This window comes from Oryctolagus cuniculus, chromosome 10 (assembly GCF_051225735.1).
Source record: "Oryctolagus cuniculus isolate XC-2025 breed Fujian yellow rabbit chromosome 10, ASM5122573v1, whole genome shotgun sequence".
Classification (NCBI taxonomy): Eukaryota; Metazoa; Chordata; class Mammalia; order Lagomorpha; family Leporidae; genus Oryctolagus; species Oryctolagus cuniculus.
In genome coordinates this window covers 113104074-113123595 of record NC_142876.1, presented here as the reverse complement: position 1 = coordinate 113123595, position 19522 = coordinate 113104074, and the positions used below count along the sequence as shown (strand labels likewise).

The 19522-nt window shown below is 46.1% G+C and overlaps 2 protein-coding genes across 3 annotated transcripts in view; both read left to right on the top strand.

Annotated features, from left to right (window-relative positions):
• Nucleotides 1-14: 14 nt before the first annotated feature.
• Nucleotides 15-17767, top strand: ZNF197 (zinc finger protein 197). Of its 2 annotated transcripts, none has more exons than XM_051852580.3 (5): nucleotides 15-404; nucleotides 1535-1694; nucleotides 2020-2111; nucleotides 2377-2503; nucleotides 13157-17767. In XM_051852580.3, the coding sequence occupies exons 1-5, from the start codon at nucleotides 15-17 to the stop codon at nucleotides 15472-15474; spliced, it is 3087 nt and encodes a 1028-aa protein (XP_051708540.2). In that variant the 3' UTR covers nucleotides 15475-17767. The 2 variants fall into 2 exon arrangements, with proteins under 2 accessions (XP_051708540.2, XP_051708542.2); XM_051852582.3 differs by lacking the exon at nucleotides 15-404 and adding an exon at nucleotides 1283-1414.
• The window catches only part of ZNF35 (zinc finger protein 35), a 28628-nt gene continuing 11493 nt past the window's right edge, over nucleotides 2388-19522 (top strand). Inside the window, exon 1 of the mRNA XM_070051035.2 lies at nucleotides 2388-2503. The gene's annotated coding sequence lies outside the window, so the exon portion shown is untranslated. The remainder of the gene's footprint in view (nucleotides 2504-19522) is intronic.

Genomic DNA, 19522 nt, shown 5'->3' with positions numbered 1-19522 from the left:
CTTACAAGTCGACCATGACAAGAGAAAGCTGGACCCACAGCGTTCTGAGACAAGAGGGGCTTGTGAAGGGGAAGGATGACACTTGGAAGTGGGGAACCAGCTTCCAAGGGAGCAGCTCCTCCGTGTGGGAGACCTCCCACCTGCACTTCAGACAGTTGCGATACCATGAGACGTCTGGACCCCAGGAGGCGCTGAGCCGGCTCCGGGAGCTCTGTCGCCGGTGGCTGAGGCCAGAAGCCCGCACCAAGGCCCAGATCCTGGAGCTGCTGGTGCTGGAGCAGTTCCTGAGCATCCTGCCCGGGGAGCTCCGGACCTGGGTGCAGCTGCATCGCCCCGGGAGTGGTGAGGAGGCTGTGGCCCTGGTGGAGGAGCTGCAGAGGGACCTCGATGGACCAGCGCTGAAAGTGAGAAAGGCGGGGGGGAGGGGGAGGGGAGAAAAGAATGGAGGCTGGGCTGGAGGGTGACCCAGTGACTGTCATTAACCGTCAGCACACTGGCAGGCCAGTGCTAATTACAGCAAGTCCACAAGCGGTCCAGGCTGTGCAGTGTCTTTGCAGAGAAATGGATTTATGAGTGAGGTGTCAGCATGAGGCACAGACTGTGCTTTGTCCGCCTGGGTGATGCGTGCCCGGGATGAGTTTGGTCCAAGACCCTGAAGAACATAACGTGTCCCCCTTAGCAGCAACATGTGCACTGCATGCGTTGTTCCTGTGGGTCTGGGGTGGTGATGTAAGCCTGGGGTACAGAAGGCAGAGGCATAGAAGTGAAGCTCTCCAGATCTAGCAGCACCTCTCCTGGCGTGCTCCTCCTGGGGCCCCTGCGAGATGAGGGGTTGGAATGAGATGCCTGCATCTGAAAAGGCTTTGCTGACCTTGATCCTCAGGTTGGGACATCATACAGTCTCTTGTGTGTGAGATTCTTTCAGTAAATACCTGGAACGTTCCTCTCTGAGTCTGAACCAGGACTCAGATGTGGGAGTGACATCAAGGACAGGCCTGTTTTAATCATAAAAATGAAGCCTTTTAGAGCTACATATTTCATTAGGAATTTCTAATCTATCCTCGATTGAGAGATTAGGACACTGTGGCAGAAGAAAGTTCAGTGGATTGCCAAGGTTAGACACCTGGCCAGCAGCCAAGCCACGAGTGACGTGTATTGGAGCAGGGTGCAGGTAGCGGGGTCAGGGAGAAGAGCGTTACTGAACCCAAGTCTGATCTAAAGCTAAAATCCATGCTCTCGAGTACTGCTTGTGACTTCCCATTCCCTCCTAATCCATACCCAGGTCTGGCTTCTGTTCCCACCGTTCTGTACGGTCTCCTGTGGGAGAGGTCACCAGTGCCCTGAGTGGGGCTAGAGGGCAGCTCCACTGTTCTCATGCAAAGCTTTACTGCTGTCTTGCTGCTCCATGTGTGAGGTGGGTCTCTCTGTTCTCACAGTTCTAGATTGTGGGCAGAAAGAGGTCCACGGTGGTTAGGTGAGTCCAGCTGCAGAAAGTACGAGAAGAACCAGCTTACTTTGTCCTGCTTGTCCCCAGGTTCCCGTCCTTGTCCAGGACCAGGACGCCCTCCAAGACGGGATGCGCACTGCAGGAGCAGCCCTTCCCGCTGAACCCGCTGGCGGCCGCGTAGCCGCTGGCATTCGCCCACATCCTCTTCCCGGCTCAGTGCTGTTCGGCCTCCAGGATCCTCCACGTGGTACTTGCTCTGTGGCTCAGTCCTCTACTCGCAGGGAGTCGCCTTTCAGTGCCCTGCCCTTCCTGCTGCTGCTGCTCCTCCCCCTCCTCCCCCTTGCCCTGACCTGGGTCCCTCTGACTCCATGTGCGTGCTCCCTGCTGCTTGGTGTGTTATTCCAGCCCTGCACCTGGGAATCACTCAGAAAAGATTTGGAGGTCACTTTATAGCCATGATTTCCTGGGCCTGGGAGCTCTGGGTCTTTGTGGATTCCCAGTCTGTGGGAGTTGTTGACTTGGGGGTAGGCAGGAAGAGCAGTCATCTCAGGCAGCTGTTTGCCCTTCCTCAGGTGCTCCTGCCCCTGAAGCTTCTGCCCTTTCCCAAGAAGAGAACCCAAGGAATCAGTTAATGGCACTTATGCTGCTAACAGCCCAGCCCCAGGTAAGGTTTGCATCCCCTCTCCTTCCTGTCTGCATTACTGAGTTGTGGCTGAACTCCCCTTGACGGCCCGGTGCTCGGGTGGCCAGTGAGCTCCCACCTAATTCAAGGCGCACGCTCTTGGACGACTGCCCTTACCTGGGGTCTCATTGTGTATCTGATATCTGTGGCCTGCCTCATGGCTCACAGCTACCCCTTCCCCAGAGTGAGGGAGCTCCAGAGGGGAGCTGTTGAGCGGGGCAGGTCTCACACGCACCTGTGATTGCAGGAGCTGGTGATGTTTGAGGAGGTGTCCGTGTGCTTCACTGCAGAGGAGTGGGCGTGTCTGAGCCCCATTCAGAGGGCCTTGTACTGGGATGTGATGCTGGAGAACTACGGAACTGTGACCTCCCTGGGTAAGGCCCCTCCAGAGCTGTCGGCATTTTGAGGTTATCTCGCTTTCCCTCGTGTTGGAGGTCCCTTCACACGTGTGCACATGTGTGTGTGTGTGTGTGTGTATAGTTTACAGCTGGCTTCCTTCACACGTGTGCACAAGTATGTGTGTGTGTCTTTGTATAGTGTTACAGCAGTTCTTCACACGTGTGCACAAATGAGTGTGTGCCTCTGTGTACAGTTACAGCTCCCTCTCCTTCACACGTGTCCACACGTGTGTGTGTGTCTGTGTGTGTAGTTTACAGCTGGCTCTCCTTCACACATGTGTACAAGTATGTGTGTGTGTCTGTGTGTACAGTGTTACAGCAGCTCTCCTTCACATGTGTGCACAAATGAGTGTGTGTGTGTACAGTGTTACAGCAGCTCTGCTTCACACATGTGCACAAATGAGTGTGTGTCTGTGTGTACAGTGTTATAGCTCCCTCTCCACACGTGTGCACACATGTGTGTGTACAGTGTTACAGCAGCTCTGCTTCACACATGTGCACAAATGAGTGTGTGTCTGTGTGTACAGTGTTACAGCTCCCTCTCCTTCACATGTGTCCACACGTGTGTGTGTCTGTGTAGTTTACAGCTCTCTCTCCTCCACATGTGTGCACACGCGTGTGGGGGGGGTACAGTTTTACAGCTCCCTCTCCTTGCATTCTTCTTGCTGTCATATTACAAACTTACTCTGTTAGTCTATATTGGCTGCATAGATTGTACCATTATTCAGATAGCCATTTCCTTATTTGGCCTAGTTGTCACAACAGTCATCAACCCTGCGTCTGTGGCCTTTCTGTACTTCTCACTGTGGTTTTGAAGTACAGGTACTGAGCCCAAGTGTTGAGTTGTTGAGGCTCCTTCAACCACTCCCGTCTTCTCTGCTTATCTTACTGGTGCAGCGTGAGAACACTCCCTTTACTCCACACTCATTTACTAATATAATTTTGTAAAGTTCCAATGCCTGTTTATTCTAAAGTAGATTTTTTAAGATTTATTTATTTGAGAGGCAGAGTTATAGACAGAGATAGAGGTCTTCCATCTGTTGGCTCACCTCCAAATGGCTGCAATGGCAAGAGCTGGGCCGATCCGAATCCATGAGCCAGGAGCTTCTTCTGGGTCTCACACACGGGTGTAGGGGCCCAAGGACTTGCGCCATCTTCCACTGCTTTCCCAGGCCACAGCAGAGAGCTGGATCAGAAGTGGAGCAGCCAGGACTCGAACTGGCACCCATATGGGATGCCAGTGCCGCAGGCAGAGGCTTAACCTACTACACCACAGCACCAGCCCCAGTAGATGTGTTTGATTAGTAATAAAATAAGGAAAATAAGGATGTTTAAAATTTCTTACTAACTGTTGTGGTTCCAGCAAACGTTGCTGTGAAAATGGTGCGATTCTGCCCCCTGGGGTGTGGGAAGTGAGGTGGAAAGAATGAACAAGTATAAGGCAGAGTGGAACAGCACAGGAGTGGCATAAACCTTGTGTGATGGGAATGCAGGGCGCAAAGCAACCAGTTCCACTCCTGGGGGTTAGGAAAGACCATAAAGGAGGTGGCTTCTGTGCTAGAACTTGGTTACAGGAGGAGGATTCTGTTTGGAGAAACGTGTTAAAAACTGAGGAATCAGGCCGTTGCGGGTATATGAGGAGCAAACCAGTGGATGAGAGCTCTTTTTCTTTCCTCTCAAATTAAAAAAAAAAAAAAAAAGAAAAGAAAAGAAAAGAAAAACCTGAGAAGGCAGCCACATGAGCTAATTCTGACTGAGATACACATTTATATGATCAGTTTAAATGACTGCATAGTGTTCCGTTTTCACGCATCTTGCTCTACATTGACAGCTTCGTGATTCTGATGTTCCCATTCAGTAGCATTGTGTACTGTTGCATTTCTTCTCTGTACTACCTTTGTATGACTCAGGCGTCTTTCACAATCATATTCATCCAGAGGGGGGTTTTCTATGTTTTCTAATTGGCCACTGGGTACATACATGAAAATGGTGACTTTTTGATCATTAATTTTGTACCCAGCAGCCTCAGTATTTACTGGCTGGTAATTTATACAGTTAGGAGGATATATCCTTTAGTATTTCAGCAGTGGTAATAGTGGGTCAGACTTTCTGTTGAGTTTATGCATTGATATATACCCAAGCTGCTTCCTACCCATGAGTGCCAACTGAGCTCCCACAAAAAGAGAACAGAGGGCCCATTTCCCCTATATGTGTGTATAATTTGGTCAGTGCAATGTTCTAATTAAATCTTTGCTAGATAGACAAATACTAATTTTTTGTATGCTGTTTTTGATTATTAGTATGGTTGCAGTCTCTTCATATATTTGTTGGTTATTTTATTCCTGTTCATATTCTTCCTATATATGGGCTCTTCTTTATATATTAGAACCACTAGCACTTGATCAGGTGTTACATATGATTTTCCCATTTGTCTGCCTTTCAGTGTTATTTATGAATTCTTAAAGCCTTAGGAAAATCTTTATGTAATCAAACTTAATATTTTCCTTTATATGGGCCGGTGCCGCGGCTCACTAGGCTAATCCTCCGCCTAGCGGCACCGGCACACCAGGTTCTAGTCCCGGTTGGGGCACCGGATTCTGTCCCGGTTGCCCCTCTTCCAGGCCAGCTCTCTGCTGTGGCCAGGGAGTACAGTGGAGGATGGCCCAGGTGCTTGGGCCCTGCACCCCATGGGAGACCAGGAAAAGCACCTGGCTCCTGGCTCCTGCCATCGGATCAGTGCGGTGCGCCGGCCGCAGCGCGCCGGCCGCGGCGGCCATTGGAGGGTGAACCAACGGCAAAGGAAGACCTTTCTCTCTGTCTCTCTCTCACTGTCCACTCTGCCTGTCAAAAAAAAAATAATAAAAAAAAATTTTTCCTTTATAATATTTATAGTCTTTTCTTCCTAGAAAATTATTTTTTTAAAAATCCATCCACATATTCCTGTTACATCTGTTGTTTTATTTTGATGTTTGAACTAATCCATCTTGATCTTAATCACCTTATCTTTTTTTTTTAAGATTTATTTTATTTATTTGAAAGAGTTACACAGAGAAGTAGAGAGAGAGAAAGGTCTTCCATCTATTGGTTCACTTCCCAGATGGCCACAACGGCCAGAGCTGTGCCAATCTGAAGCCAGGAGCCAGGAGCTTCTTCTAGGTCTTCCACATGGGTGCAGAGGCCCAAGGACTTAGGCCATCCTCCGCTGCTTTTCCAAGAGCATTAGCAAGGAGCCGGATAGGAAGTGGAGTAGCCAGGACTCGAACCAGTGCCCATATGGGATGGTGGCACTGCAGGCTAGGGCTTTAACCCACTGTGTCACAGCACCAGCCCTATCAGTTTATCTTGATACATAAAATGACAATGGAGTCTTCTTTTTTTGAACCAAGTGGCTTTCAGTATTCCCAATGCTGTTTGCTAAATAAGCCATTTTTTCTAAGAAGTTTAAAATATGTTTTATGGCTAATTTTATGAAAAACATTCACCATGGTTCCTGCTGTATGGCAGAATAAATTCTGGGGTACAGCACTGTGGTGTAATAGGTAGAGCTGCCACCTGCAGTGCCGGCATCCCCTGTGGGTGCCAGTTCGAGTCCCAGTTGCTCCACTTCTGGTCCAGCTCTCTGCTATGGCCTGGGAAGGCACAGAAGATGACCCAGGTGCTTGGGCCCCTGCATCCATGTGGGAGACCCGGAAAAAGATCCCGGCTCTGTCTTCGGATTGGTCCAGCTCTGGCCGTTGCAGCCATTTGGAGGGTGAACCAGAGGATGAAAGCCCCCTTTCTGTCTGCCTCTGCCTTTGCCTCTCTATTACTCTACCTTTCAAATAAATAAATAAATCTTTAAAAGAAAAATAAATAAGTAAATCTTTAAAAGAAAAATAAATTCTGAATGGGCCCAGCAGTTAAACTTTAAAAAAATAACAAGAAAATGGAGTTACTTGTTTATTCCAGCTCTATGAGGAAGGGAAAGTTTAAGCCAACTTGCATGAATTAAATATCCTCCAGCGTCAATGTTGTTGGAGTCTGACCAAGCAATTCTGGTTTAAAGAAGGTGCCTTAAGGAATGGTTCAGAAAGAGGGGGGTAAGTAAAATGTGTGGAGATAGACCCAGGTAACTGTTTGCATTGGTTAAAACTTGGGCATAACCAGATTCCCCAAGATGAATTCCCCAAGTATGAAGCAGGCCTAACACTATCAATAGGACAGTTTTTTGCACTCAGTTTCCATACATTGATAAGTTGGTAGAAAAGTAGACTTATAGATAGCTTGTACACACTGCTCCAATATATAAAAGATTCATGTTTGTTATATATGTATGTATATGTTTGTTATAATTTGTGTCTGTTTGTTTGAGAGATTGGACTAGAATTTCAAGGGAAATAGTCAGGAAATATTGAGTAATTCTCATATCAGACTTAGCCCCTCTTGAGAACTTGGATGTACAAATTAGAGAGATAGACACGTACACCTGACAGTTACAAGACAGCGTGCCAAATGTTACATAACTAAAGTGCACACGAGGTGATGTGGGAGCCTGTAAGAACCTGGCATGGCAGAGGGTTGAGGGAGTAGGAGAAGGAGGCAGATGATTCAGAGAGAGATTTGTGGCAGTTTTACTTGAGACGTAATTTCAGAGCATGAGTTTTGGACTACTTTTGTTAAATGTATTCCTAATCTTTTATTCCTTTTGATGCTGTTTATAATTTTTTAATATTTCTTTGAATCGTTCAGTTCTAGTGTATAGCAATGCTACCGATTTTTTTTTTTTTTTTTTTTTGACAGGCAGAGTGGACAGTGAGAGAGAGAGACAGAGAGAAAGGTCTTCCTTTTGCCATTGGTTCACCCTCCAATGGCCGCCATGGCCGGCGCACCGCGCTGATCCGATGGCAGGAGCCAGAAGCCAGGTGCTTTTCCTGGTCTCCCATGGGGTGCAGGGCCCAAGCACCTGGGCCATCCTCCACTGCACTCCCTAGCCACAGCAGAGAGCTAGCCTGGAAGAGGGGCAACCGGGACAGAATCTGGCGCCCCAACCGGGACTAGAACCCAGTGTGCCGGCGCCGCTAGGCGGAGGATTAGCCTAGTGAGCCGCGGCACCGGCCTAATGCTACTGATTTTTGTGTATTGATCTTGGTGTCCTGCAACCTGGCTGAGGTTATTTATTAGCTCTGATAGTTTTCAGTAGATTCCTCAGGATTTTCTGCTTACAAGATCTTTATCTTCTGGCTGGCAACGCGGCTCAACAGGCTAATCCTCCGCCTAGCGGCACTGGCACATCGGGTTCTAGTCCCGGTCGGGGCGCCGGATTCTGTCCTGGTTGCCCCTCTTCCAGGCCAGCTCTCTGCTGTGGCCCGGGAGTGCAGTGGAGGATGGCCCTAGTGCTTGGGCCCTGCACCCCATGGGAGACCAGGAGAAGCACCTAGCTCCTGCCTTCGGATCAGCGTGGTGCGCCGGCCATGGCGGCCATTGGAGGGTGAACCAATGGCAAAGGAAGACCTTTCTCTCTGTCTTTCTCTCTCTCTCACTGTGCACTCTGTCTGTCAAAAAAAAAAAAAAAAAAAATCTTTATCTTCTACAAGTGAATGATAGCACAAGTGGATGATAGCTTTACTTCTTCCTTTCCATCTGAATGCTGAATGCCTTTTCTTTGTTTCTCTTGCCTAATTGCTCGGCCTGAAACTTCCAGTGCATGTTAAATAGAAATGGCAAGGGCAGACAGCCTTTTCTTAGTCCTGTTTTTAAAGGGAACACATTTAATCCTTCACCATTAAATACGATGCTAGCTTTGGATTTGTGGTACAAGTCCTTTACCAGGTTGAGGAAATTCCCTCCTATTCCTACTTTGTTGAGTGGTTTTTTTGTTGTTGTTGTTGTTTTTGTTTTTGTTTTTTTTTGACAGGCAGAGTGGACAGTGAGAGAGAGAGACAGAGAGAAAGGTCTTCCTTTGCCGTTGGTTCACCCTCCAATGGCTGCTGCGGCCAGCGCACCACGCTGATCCGATGGCAGGAGCCAGGTACTTATCCTGGTCTCCCACGGGGTGCAGGGCCCAAGGACTTGGGCCATCCTCTACTGTACTCCCTGGCCACAGTAGAGAGCTGGCCTGGAAGAGAGGCAACCGGGACAGAATCCAGCGCTCCAACCGGGACTAGAACCCGGTGTGCCGGCGCCACAAGGCGGAGGATTAGCCTAGTGAGCCACAGCGCTGGCTCTGAGTGGATTTTTTTTAATATTTATTTATTTGAGAAGCAGAGTTAGAGAGAGAGAGAGAGAGGTCTTCTGTCCACTGGTTCACTCCTCTAAATGGCCACAGTGGCCGAAGCTGGGCCAATCCGAAGCCAGAAGCTTCCTCAGGGTCTCCCACGTGGATGCAGGGGCCCAAGCACTTGGGCTGTCTGCAACTGCTTTCCCAGGCACATTAGCAAGGAGCCGATGGGAAGTGGAGCAGCCAGGATGCAAAGTGGAGCAGCCAGGACCTGAACTGGCATCCATATGGGATGCTGGCCCTGCAGGCAGAGGCTTAGCCTACTAGTACGCCACACTGCCAGCCCCTGTTGACTGGATTTTCTAAATATTTTTCAGTGTCTGTTGAAGTAATTTTGTGGTTTTTGTCCTTCATTCTGTTGCTCTGGTATATTATATTTATTGATTTTCTGATGTTAAACATTGCATTGCTCTGATAAATCTCACTTGGCCATGGTGTACAAGGGTACTGCAAAAAGTTCATAGAAAAATACAGAATTAAAAGATAAGTTGATTTTAGTCAAAAAATTTTGAAATTCACTTTTTTCTGTAGTATACATTTTCCATGAGCTTTTTGGAGACCCCTTATATAATTTTTTTATGTGTTGCTAGGTGTGTTTTGTTAAATCTGTCTTCATAATCCTCCTAATGTATATTTGTAGTTTTCTTTTTTCTTCCTGATTTTGCTGTCAGGGTTAATATTTGCCTCAGAATGAGTTAGGAAATGTTCTCACCTCTTCTATTTATTGGAAGATTTGGGAAGAAATGGTATGTATTCCTTTACTGTTTGATAGAATTCACCAGTAAAGCAATCTGGGCTTGGGCGTTTTTTTGTGGGTAATTTTTTAAAATAAATAAGTCAATTCTTTCCTTTCAAAATTTTTATTATTCTCACTTTATTTAAAAGGCAGAGAGACAGACCTTCCATCCACTGGTTCATTCCCCAGATGTCTACCGCATCCAGGGCTGGGCCAGCCTGAAGCCTGGAGCCACATCTGGGTCTCCTATGTGGGTTGCTGGGACCCAAATACATGAGCCATCATCTGCTACCTCCCCGAGTGCACCTTCGCAGGAAGCTGGATTGGAAGTAGAGCAGCCAGGAATAAACCAGGCACTCCCAATACGGGAAACCTGCCCCTGCTTCAATTTGCTTACTTGCTGTGGATCTATATAGCTATAGGTCTGTTCTTTTAAAAAAAAATTATTTATTTATTTGAAAGAGTTACACAGAGAGAGAAAGAGAGGCAGAGAGAGAGAGATAGATCTTCCATCCGCTGGTTTACTTCCCAGATGGCCACAACAGCCGGAACTATGCCAATCTGAAACCAGGAGCCAGGAGCTTCCTCAGGGTCTCCCACATGGGTGCAGGAGCCCAAGCACTTGGGCCATTCTCCACTGCTTTCCCAGGCCATAGCAGAGAGCTGGATTGGAAGTGGAGCAGCCAGGAACCAAACCAGCACCCATATGGGATGCCGGCACCGCAGGCAGCGGCTTTACCCACTACACCACAGTGCCGGCCCCAGGTCTGTTTCTTCTTAAGTCAGTTTTAGTAATTTGTGGCTTCCTGGGAATTTTTCACTTCAGTCTGATTGTCATCAAATAATTCATGCTATTTGCTTATAATCCTTTTTATCTTTTGAAGATCAGTGGTAATGCCCAGAGAGGGTCACTTTGCAGCTTAGCTTTTAAGTGCATGGTTACAGGGCACATAACAAGTGGGGAAGAAGGAGAACAACTCTGGAGGAGAAAAGGACATGGGCACTGAGAGGCAAGAAGAAATAAGATGTGTTTGGCCAGAGAGTCCAGGAGTATAGGAGAAACTGACAGCCTCAATTTAACTGCTCGTAACAGTTCTCATTTGTCAAAGCTTTCTTCACTATATAACCATTTATTTATTTATTTGAAAGGCAGAGTTACAGAGAGAGGGGGAAAGGCAGAAAAAGAGATCTTCATCTACTGGTTAACTCCCAAATGCCGCAACGCCCCGTGCTGGCCCCAACTGAAACCAGGATCCTGGAACTCCATCAGCGTTTCCCATATGGGTGTTAGGAGCCAAGGTACTTGGGCCATCTTCCACTGTTCTCCCAGGAGCATTAGCAGGGAAATAGATCGGAAGTGGAGCAGCCAAGACCTGATCTGGCATCTCGGGGTGGCTTAATCCTGTAGGCCACAGCACAGCCCTGTTGCTTCATTATATAAAGAAAGAGAGCCCTCCTCTTCACAAGTGTCCTGCTTCACCTGTGAAACTGTGCCTTGATCCAGTCACTGTGGACAAGAAAACTGAAAAGCACTGGAACATGGCCCAAACGTTTGGGACACCGCCACCCACATGGGGGACATGGAAGAAGGTGCTGGCTCCTGACTTTGGCCTGGCCTAGACCCAGCCATTGTGGCCCTCTGGGGAATGAACCAGTGTATTGAAGATCTTCCCCTTTCTCTCTCTCTCTCTCTCTCTTCGTGACTTTCAAATAAATAAATCTTTAAAAAAAAAATACAAGTTAAAAAATAAACTGAAGTACTAATATTGGGTAGAACTAAGACACATACCTATCCCTGCAGCCAGTGGTTGGTAGTGTAGCTGGCAGCCCTGCCCGAGTCCCAGAGAAAGGGGCACTTGACATAACATTTGAGGCTGGCGCCATGGCTCAATAGGCTAATCCTCCGCCTGCGGCACCGGCACACTGGATTCTAGTTCCGGTCGGGGCGCCAGATTCTGTCCCGGTTGCTCCTCTTCCAGTCCAGCTCTTTGCTGTGGCCCGGGAGTGCAGTGGAGGATGGCCCAAGTCCTTGGGCCCTGCACCTGCATGGGAGACCAGGAAAAGCACCTGGCTCCTGGCTTTGGATCAGCGTGGTGCATCGGCCGCAGCATGCTGGCCGCAGCAGCCATTGGGGGTGAACCAACAACGGAAAGGAAGACCTTTCTCTCTGTCTTTCTCACTGTCTACTCTGCCTCTCAAAAAAAAAAAAAAAAAAAAAAAAAGATAACATTTGAGTGCCCTGACCTAAGAAGCTTGAGTCAAGAGTTATTGACTGTTTCCCATCCTTACCCTCTCATGAACTTGACATTGATGATGAAATAAAAATAGTTATATTCCGCCGGCGCCGTGGCTCAATAGGCTAATCCTCCACCTTGCGGCGCCGGCACACCGGGTTCTAGTCCCGGTCGGGGCGCCGGATTCTGTCCCGGTTGCCCCTCTTCCAGGCCAGCTCTCTGCTATGGCCAGGGAGTGCAGTGGAGGATGGCCCAGGTGCTTGGGCCCTGCACCCCATGGGAGACCAGGAAAAGCACCTGGATCCTGGCTCCTGCCATCGGATCAGCGCGGTGCGCCGGCTGCAGCGGCGGCCATTGGAGGGTGAACCAACGGCAAAAGGAAGACCTTTCTCTCTCTGTCTCTCTCTCTCACTGTCCACTCCTGCCTGTCAAAAAAAAAAAAAAAAAAAAAAAAAAAAAAAAAAATAGTTATATTCCTTTTCTCTTTTTGTCTCTAGGTAGAAGAAAATTATTATATTCAAAGAATAGATATTGTATTATTCACATTAATTATTAGACAATTTGGGGAGCTGGCTCATCATTTTCCTCATACTTGGATAGCTCAGAGTAGTCTTCCAAAACGTTTTCATAAAAATAATCTTATGTTTTGAAACATTTGCAAGTGTTCAAGTAGAAAGGGACCTTGGAGATAGCTAGTTAAGCCTCATCATTTTACCCATGTTTTCATGTTTTTTACTCCTTCTCTGTTTTCTCCTTTTCATTCTGTACTTCTCTTATGTCTAATTAAGACAAGTCTAACACAGACCTGTCGTTGTTTGTGAAATGAATTTCAAATTTTCTATTTCTGAAGGAGTAATAGTTTTATATAGAGTCTAAGAACTAAGTTGCTTTTTTAAGGGATTTTTTTTCTGTAGGTTAATTGCATTCGACTAATTAAAAAGATTTCATAATTTGGCTCTTCAAAAATTAAAAATTGCCTTTCAGAATCCTTAAGTGTATTTCCTCTCCTTTGAAGTTCTCATCTTCCTAACATGAGAAAACAGAGAATTCTTTCTGAGCCAAATGGTTCTTTGTGTTCTACGCAACTTCCTAGGCCTGAGCCACCTAGTTAAAATCCCATGTTCTCTCTGGTTCTTTCTTGCATTTAAATTTTCAGCTTCGTTTTTATTTTTCCTTCTGCTTCTTGATTGTAAAGTGCTTAGAAGTATGATTTGTATGTTAATCTATTTACAACATCCTGTCAGTATAGTATTCTCCTTTGTACCTTCATTCAATCAGAAGTTTCTCCTTTTTGTATGTGCATAAAAATGTATCCATTTAGCATGTTTTAAATTCATTTGAAGATCCTGTTTTCACAGACATAGGAACATGGTAACATTTTCATTTTTAATTCCTTTTACCAGAGTGGGAGAGCATGGTGGAAGATGGGGAGGTGACATCCAAGCCCAGTGTTTCCCAGAGAGCAGACTCTCAGAAAGGCACTTCAAAAAGACTCCATGCAGATGCTCCCCAGGCCCTGGCGCCTGAGGCAGCGTGTGAATGGCAGGCCTTGGCAAGGCAGTGGGAAAACGAAGTGGAGCAAAGGGTAGACACAGTGAAGAAAGTTCCCCTCTGTGCCCGAGACAAGAGGAAAAGGACTCCTTCGGAACAACGCCAAAGGTGGAAGGAATTTGGAGAAAGCTCGACTTTGGGGTCAGCTGTCCCTGAAAGTTTAGTGGATACTGAGGGAAAAAAGCTTTATAAATGTGATGTGTGTTGTAAACATTTCAATAAAATCTCCCATCTTATAAACCACCGGCGAATCCACACTGGGGAGAAGCCGCATAAATGTAAGGAGTGTGGGAAAGGCTTTATCCAGCGCTCTAGCCTTCTGATGCATTTACGGAACCATTCTGGGGAGAAACCTTATAAATGCAACGAATGCGGCAAAGCATTCTCTCAGAGCGCCTACCTTCTGAACCATCAGAGAATCCACACGGGGGAGAAACCGTACAAGTGTAAGGAGTGTGGGAAGGGTTTCTATCGGCACTCCGGCCTTATTATACATCTGCGACGCCATTCCGGGGAGAGACCTTACAAGTGTAATGAGTGTGGCAAAGTTTTCTCTCAGAATGCTTACCTCATCGACCACCAAAGGCTTCACAAAGGGGAAGAGCCCTATAAGTGTAACAAGTGTCAGAAGGCTTTCATTCTGAAGAAGAGCCTCATTCTGCACCAGAGAATCCACTCTGGGGAGAAGCCCCATAAGTGCGACGAATGTGGGAAAACCTTTGCTCAGACCACTTACCTCGTTGACCATCAGCGACTGCACAGTGCGGAGAACCCTTACAAATGCAAGGAATGTGGGAAGGTCTTCATCAGGAGTAAAAGCCTCCTCTTACACCAGAGAGTCCACACAGAGAAGAAAACCTTCGGTTGCAAAAAGTGCGGGAAGATTTTCACTTCGAAGTCCAGCCTCATCGAGCACAAGAGGATGCACAGCAGAGAGAAGCCTTACAGGTGCACCGAGTGTGGGAAAGCCTTCACTCAGAGTGCTTACCTCTTCGACCACCAGAGACTCCACAACGGGGAGAAGCCCTACGAGTGTAACGAGTGCGGCAAGGTGTTTATCCTGAAGAAGAGCCTCATTTTACATCAGAGGTTCCACACCGGAGAGAACCTCTATGAATGCAAAGACTGTGGCAAGGTTTTTGGTTCTAACAGAAACCTCATTGACCACGAGAGGCTGCACAATGGAGAGAAGCCCTATGAATGTCGAGAGTGTGGGAAAACCTTTATCATGAGCAAAAGTTTCATGGTCCATCAGAAGCTGCACACACAGGAGAAGGCCTACAAATGTGAGGACTGTGGGAAGGCCTTCAGTTACAACTCCAGCCTGCTTGTGCATCGGAGGATCCACACCGGCGAGAAGCCCTTTGAGTGCACTGAGTGTGGAAGAGCTTTCAGTTCCAACCGGAACCTTATCGAGCATAAGAGAATCCACAGCGGTGAGAAGCCCTATGAGTGTAATGAGTGTGGCAAATGCTTCATTCTCAAGAAGAGCCTCATTGGGCATCAGAGGATTCACACGAGGGAGAAATCTTACAAATGCAGTGACTGTGGCAAAGTCTTCAGCTACCGCTCAAACCTTATAGCCCATCAGAGAATCCACACTGGTGAGAAACCCTACACGTGTAATGAGTGTGGGAAAGGCTTTACTTATAACAGAAACCTTATTGAACATCAAAGAATTCATAGCGGGGAAAAGACCTATGAATGTCATATATGTAGAAAAGTCCTTACCTCTAGTAGAAATCTTACGGTGCATCAAAGAATCCACACTGGAGAGAAACCGTATAAATGCAATGAGTGTGGGAAAGACTTTAGTCAGAATAAAAACCTCGTTGTACATCAGAGAATGCACACTGGGGAAAAGCCTTATGAGTGTGAGAAGTGTAGGAAATCCTTTACTTCTAAGAGGAATTTGATTGGCCACCAGAGAATCCACACAGGGGAGAAACCCTATGGGTGTAATGATTGCAATAAAGTTTTTAGACAAAGAAAAAACCTTACTGTACATCAGAAAATTCATACAGATGGAAAGTCCTGTGAGCGTGATGAGTCAGAAAAAGAATTCTGTCCGACTGCAAATCTACATCCTCAACAAAAAATCCACACTGTGGAAGAATTCTCTTGGCTACAGAATACCAGTGAGTCTAAGATAAAGATTCAGAAAATCTAGTGTCGTAGGTAAAATGGAATATAGTCCCTGCCTACTGAAGGAACTGTGAGAGGAATAACTTACAGGGAAAAACACTCATGACCCTTTTTTATGTGCAAGTGAGTTGCATGTAGAAGAAAGTTAATCTAGACTTTCAGGTCTACAGAAACAATACAATTTCTGGTTAAAGGCTACTCCATTCCTGACCATCTGTTATGAACTTAGAAAGAGACCTTGGAGCAACTAAGGACTCCAAAAAAACTGACCTGTGTCTTACAAGATGTCTTGATGTCATTACTAACAAGTGGATGTTGTTTCTGAAATATGTGTAGTGTATGTTTTAAATATATCATCACTGCTACAGAAAGTCTGTTTAGACAATATGATCCAGACATGTCCAGTGGAGTTCAGTGGTCAAGAGCCTATTTTTGGAGGACAGCCCCAGATCACTGGTTTCAGAGTCAGGAGACCTAGGTTTGGTTCTGGCTCTGTCCCCAGCTAGCTGTGTAACATTACTAACTAGCCTCGAAGACTCGGTTTGAGTCAGTCACATGATGACATATGCCTACCTCACAGGGTTGTTGTGAGGGCTAAGTGGAAGAATCTGTGTGAAAGTGCTTTATGAAATAGCCAGTTGTCAATTAAGTTGGATAAGAGGTATTGTCAAAAGCTAAAACATGGCATAATGTTAGTTTATGCACTGAGTCAGTATTAGAATGAGGGGGATTCCATGAAACTCAAAGTTGTTCATTTTATAATAGAAAGTATGGTGGATAAGTAAATTTGTAATTTAATAATTTGAGACAGGTTTTAAAATACAGCTTTAAAATGTCTAAAGGTGTTAGTAGATTATATACCTAGTTTGTTTTTAAGGACAAATTTGATTAGCCTACGTTCTTGAGTTCATAATTTTACATTGTAATTCCCAGAACTCCAGTTCTGGAATACACAAATAACAGAATGATGTTTTTCAAAGTGGAGTGTTGAGAGCTTGGTACCTGATGAGAATAAAAAGTATCCAGGAGAGAAGACCAAGGGACCAAGCCTTAAAACCTGGGAATGTGTCAGGTTCTGCCACTTGTTTTGAACAAATTCCCTCACTTCTTGGAACCTTGAATTCCTCTGCTAAACAGGAGGAAGAATATCTACCTCACAGAGTTGGTAATAGGATGTGAATATGGGGCTGGTGTTCTAGCACAGCAGGTTAAGCAGCCACCTGTGACACTGACATCCTGTGTTAGAGCATTGGTTTGAGTCCCAGCTGCTCTGATCTGCTTCTAATCCAGCTCCCTGCTCATGTGCCTGGGAAGACAATGGAAGATAGTCCAAGTACTCGGGCCTCTTCCCTGCCATGTAGAAGATCTGAATGGTGCCTTGGCTCCTGACTTTTCACCTGGGCCAGGCGTGACAGTTGAGGCCATTTGGAAGATCTCTGTTTCTCTCTCTCTCTCTCTCTCTCTGCCTTTCAAATAAATAAGCAAATGAATGAATAAATCCTTTTTAAAGAGAGGTAATGACTATAAAAATGCTTCATATCCATGCTGCAGAAGAATCATGCGATAGCTTATAATAATTACAAAGTAACAGGCCGGCGCTGCGGCTCACTAGGCTAATCCTCCGCCTTGCGGCGCTGGCACACCAGGTTCTAGTCCCAGTCGGGGCGCCGGATTCTGTCCCGGCTGCCCCTCTTCCAGGCCAGCTCTCTGCTGTGGCCCGGGAGTGCAGTGGAGGATGGCCCAAGTGCTTGGGCCCTGCACCCCATGGGAGACCAGGATAAGTACCTGGCTCCTGCCATCGGATCAGCGCGGCGTGCCGGCTGCGGCAGCCATTGGAGGGTAAGGAAGACCTTTCTCTCTCTCTCTCTCTCTCTCTCTCTCACTCACTGTCCACTCTGCCTGTCAAAAAAAAAAAAAAAAAAAAAAAAAAAAGCAACATACATACTTTAACAATGGAGAAAGCTGGTGTTGCCCATGACAGAATGTTGCATTGCTAAAACAGCCACAGAATATGTCTCATTGTGTGATGTAATAAGCCAAAAAATGTTTAAGTTATATTTAATCAACTTTAGACCTAGACCTACTTGCCAGTTTACAGGAAATACTGGAGGCAGAGGAACAAGATGAAAGATTCCGTGAGAAACAGACAAATCCAGGTCATGGTATAAAGAAACCCTCCCTGGATTCTTCAGACAGTCATGGTAAGAAAGAAAGATGTGTCCTTTGTTGAGGCTGGACAAGTGAGTGGGGAGTTCACTGTACTGTTGGCTACTTTTATGTATGTATGAAATTTTCCATAATAAAAGGTATAAAAACTGGATGAGGGGGTTGATCTTATGAGTTACAAAAGAATCATAGGATACTAAGCACCAGAAATAGACAAACGAATGCCCCCATTAATTTCCAGTTGGTGCAAAAGCAATGCCGTATTGCCTTTTCAACAAATGCTGCTGGAGCAAATGTATATCCATAGAGAAAAACGAAAACAATGACATGACCTAGGGTTAAGCAGAGAACTCTTAGGTGACATCAAAAGCATCCTCCATAGAAGAAAAAAATAAATGGAGCACCATCAAAATTAAGATAGTTTGCTCTACAAAAGATCCTCCTAGGGGCCAGTGCCATGGCACCAGCATCCCATGTGGGCACCGGTTCTAGTCCCAGCTGCTCCTCTTCCAACCCAGCTCTCTGCGATGGCCCAGGTGCTTGGGCCCCTGCACCCGTGTGGGAGACGGGGAGGAAGCTCCTGGCTCCTGGCTTTGGATCGGCACAGCTCCGGGTGTTGTGGCCATTTGGGGAGTGAACCAACAGAAGGAAGAGCTTTCTCTCTGTCTCTTCCTCTTACTGTCTATAACTCTACCTCTCAAGTAAATAAAATCTTAAAAAAAAAAAAAAAAAAAGATCCTCCTAAAGATAAAAAGACAATACAGACTGGGAGAAAATATTTGTATATCATATATCCAACAAAGGATTTATATCTAGACCACATGAAGAACTGTCAAAACCTAACAGTTGAAGGGGAGAGGGAGTGGGAGAGGGGAGTGTTGTGGGGGGGAGGGAAGTTATGGGGGGGGGGGAAGCTATTGTAATCCATAAGCTGTACTTTGGAAATTTATGTTCATTAAATAAAAATTAAAAAAAAAAACTAACAGTTAAAAACTCCAATTTGACAACAGTGAGCAAAAGACATGAACAAACATTTCACCAAAGTATAGATGGCAAAGTAGTAAATGACAAGATGTTTGATATCATTTGTCATTAGGAATTTGTGAATTAATATGATATAACCACTATAAACCTTTCAGAATAGCTTTTAAAAAAGTGATAACAGCAATGCTGGCAAGAATACAGAGAAACCGGATCTTATATATTGCTGGGGATGTAAGATGGTGCAGCCACTCAGGGAAATAGATTATTAGTTTCTCATGAAACTAGTCATGCACTTTACGCCACACAAAAACCTGTGCATGAATGTTCATAGCAGCTTTTATTGTAAGTTAAAACCTGTAGTCAACCCAGCTAACCTTCATCAGGTGGTCAAAACAAACTACTGTCTGTCTGCACCATGGAATACTTACTACTTTGCAATAAAATGAAACAACCTATTGACAGCTACATGACTTAAATGAATTTTAAGGGAATTAAAGCTGAGTAAAAATGCCAATCCCAAAAAGTCCTACGATTCCATTCAGAAAACATTCTCAAGCTGCTGAAACTGAAGAGAGGAGAGACGAATTAGCGGTTGCCAGAGGTCAGGGGTGGTGGGACGATGAGACAGTTGGGCATCTGGCGGTGATTACACACATCTACCCACGTCGTCAGGTGACACGGAGGTGTCCACGCACAGGATCAATGTCTCTTTCCTGATTGCCATGTTATAATTCTGCATGACGTAACCCTTGGGGCAGATGGGGCGAAGGGTATTGTTTGCAGCTTCCTGTGACTCTGTCATTACAAAATAAAAAGTAAACAAGACTGGGCCAGAGCTGTGATGTAGCCTCTGCCTGTGGTGTCAGCATCCCATGTGGGCACCGGTTTGAGTCCTGGCTGCTCCACTTCAATCCAGCTCCCTG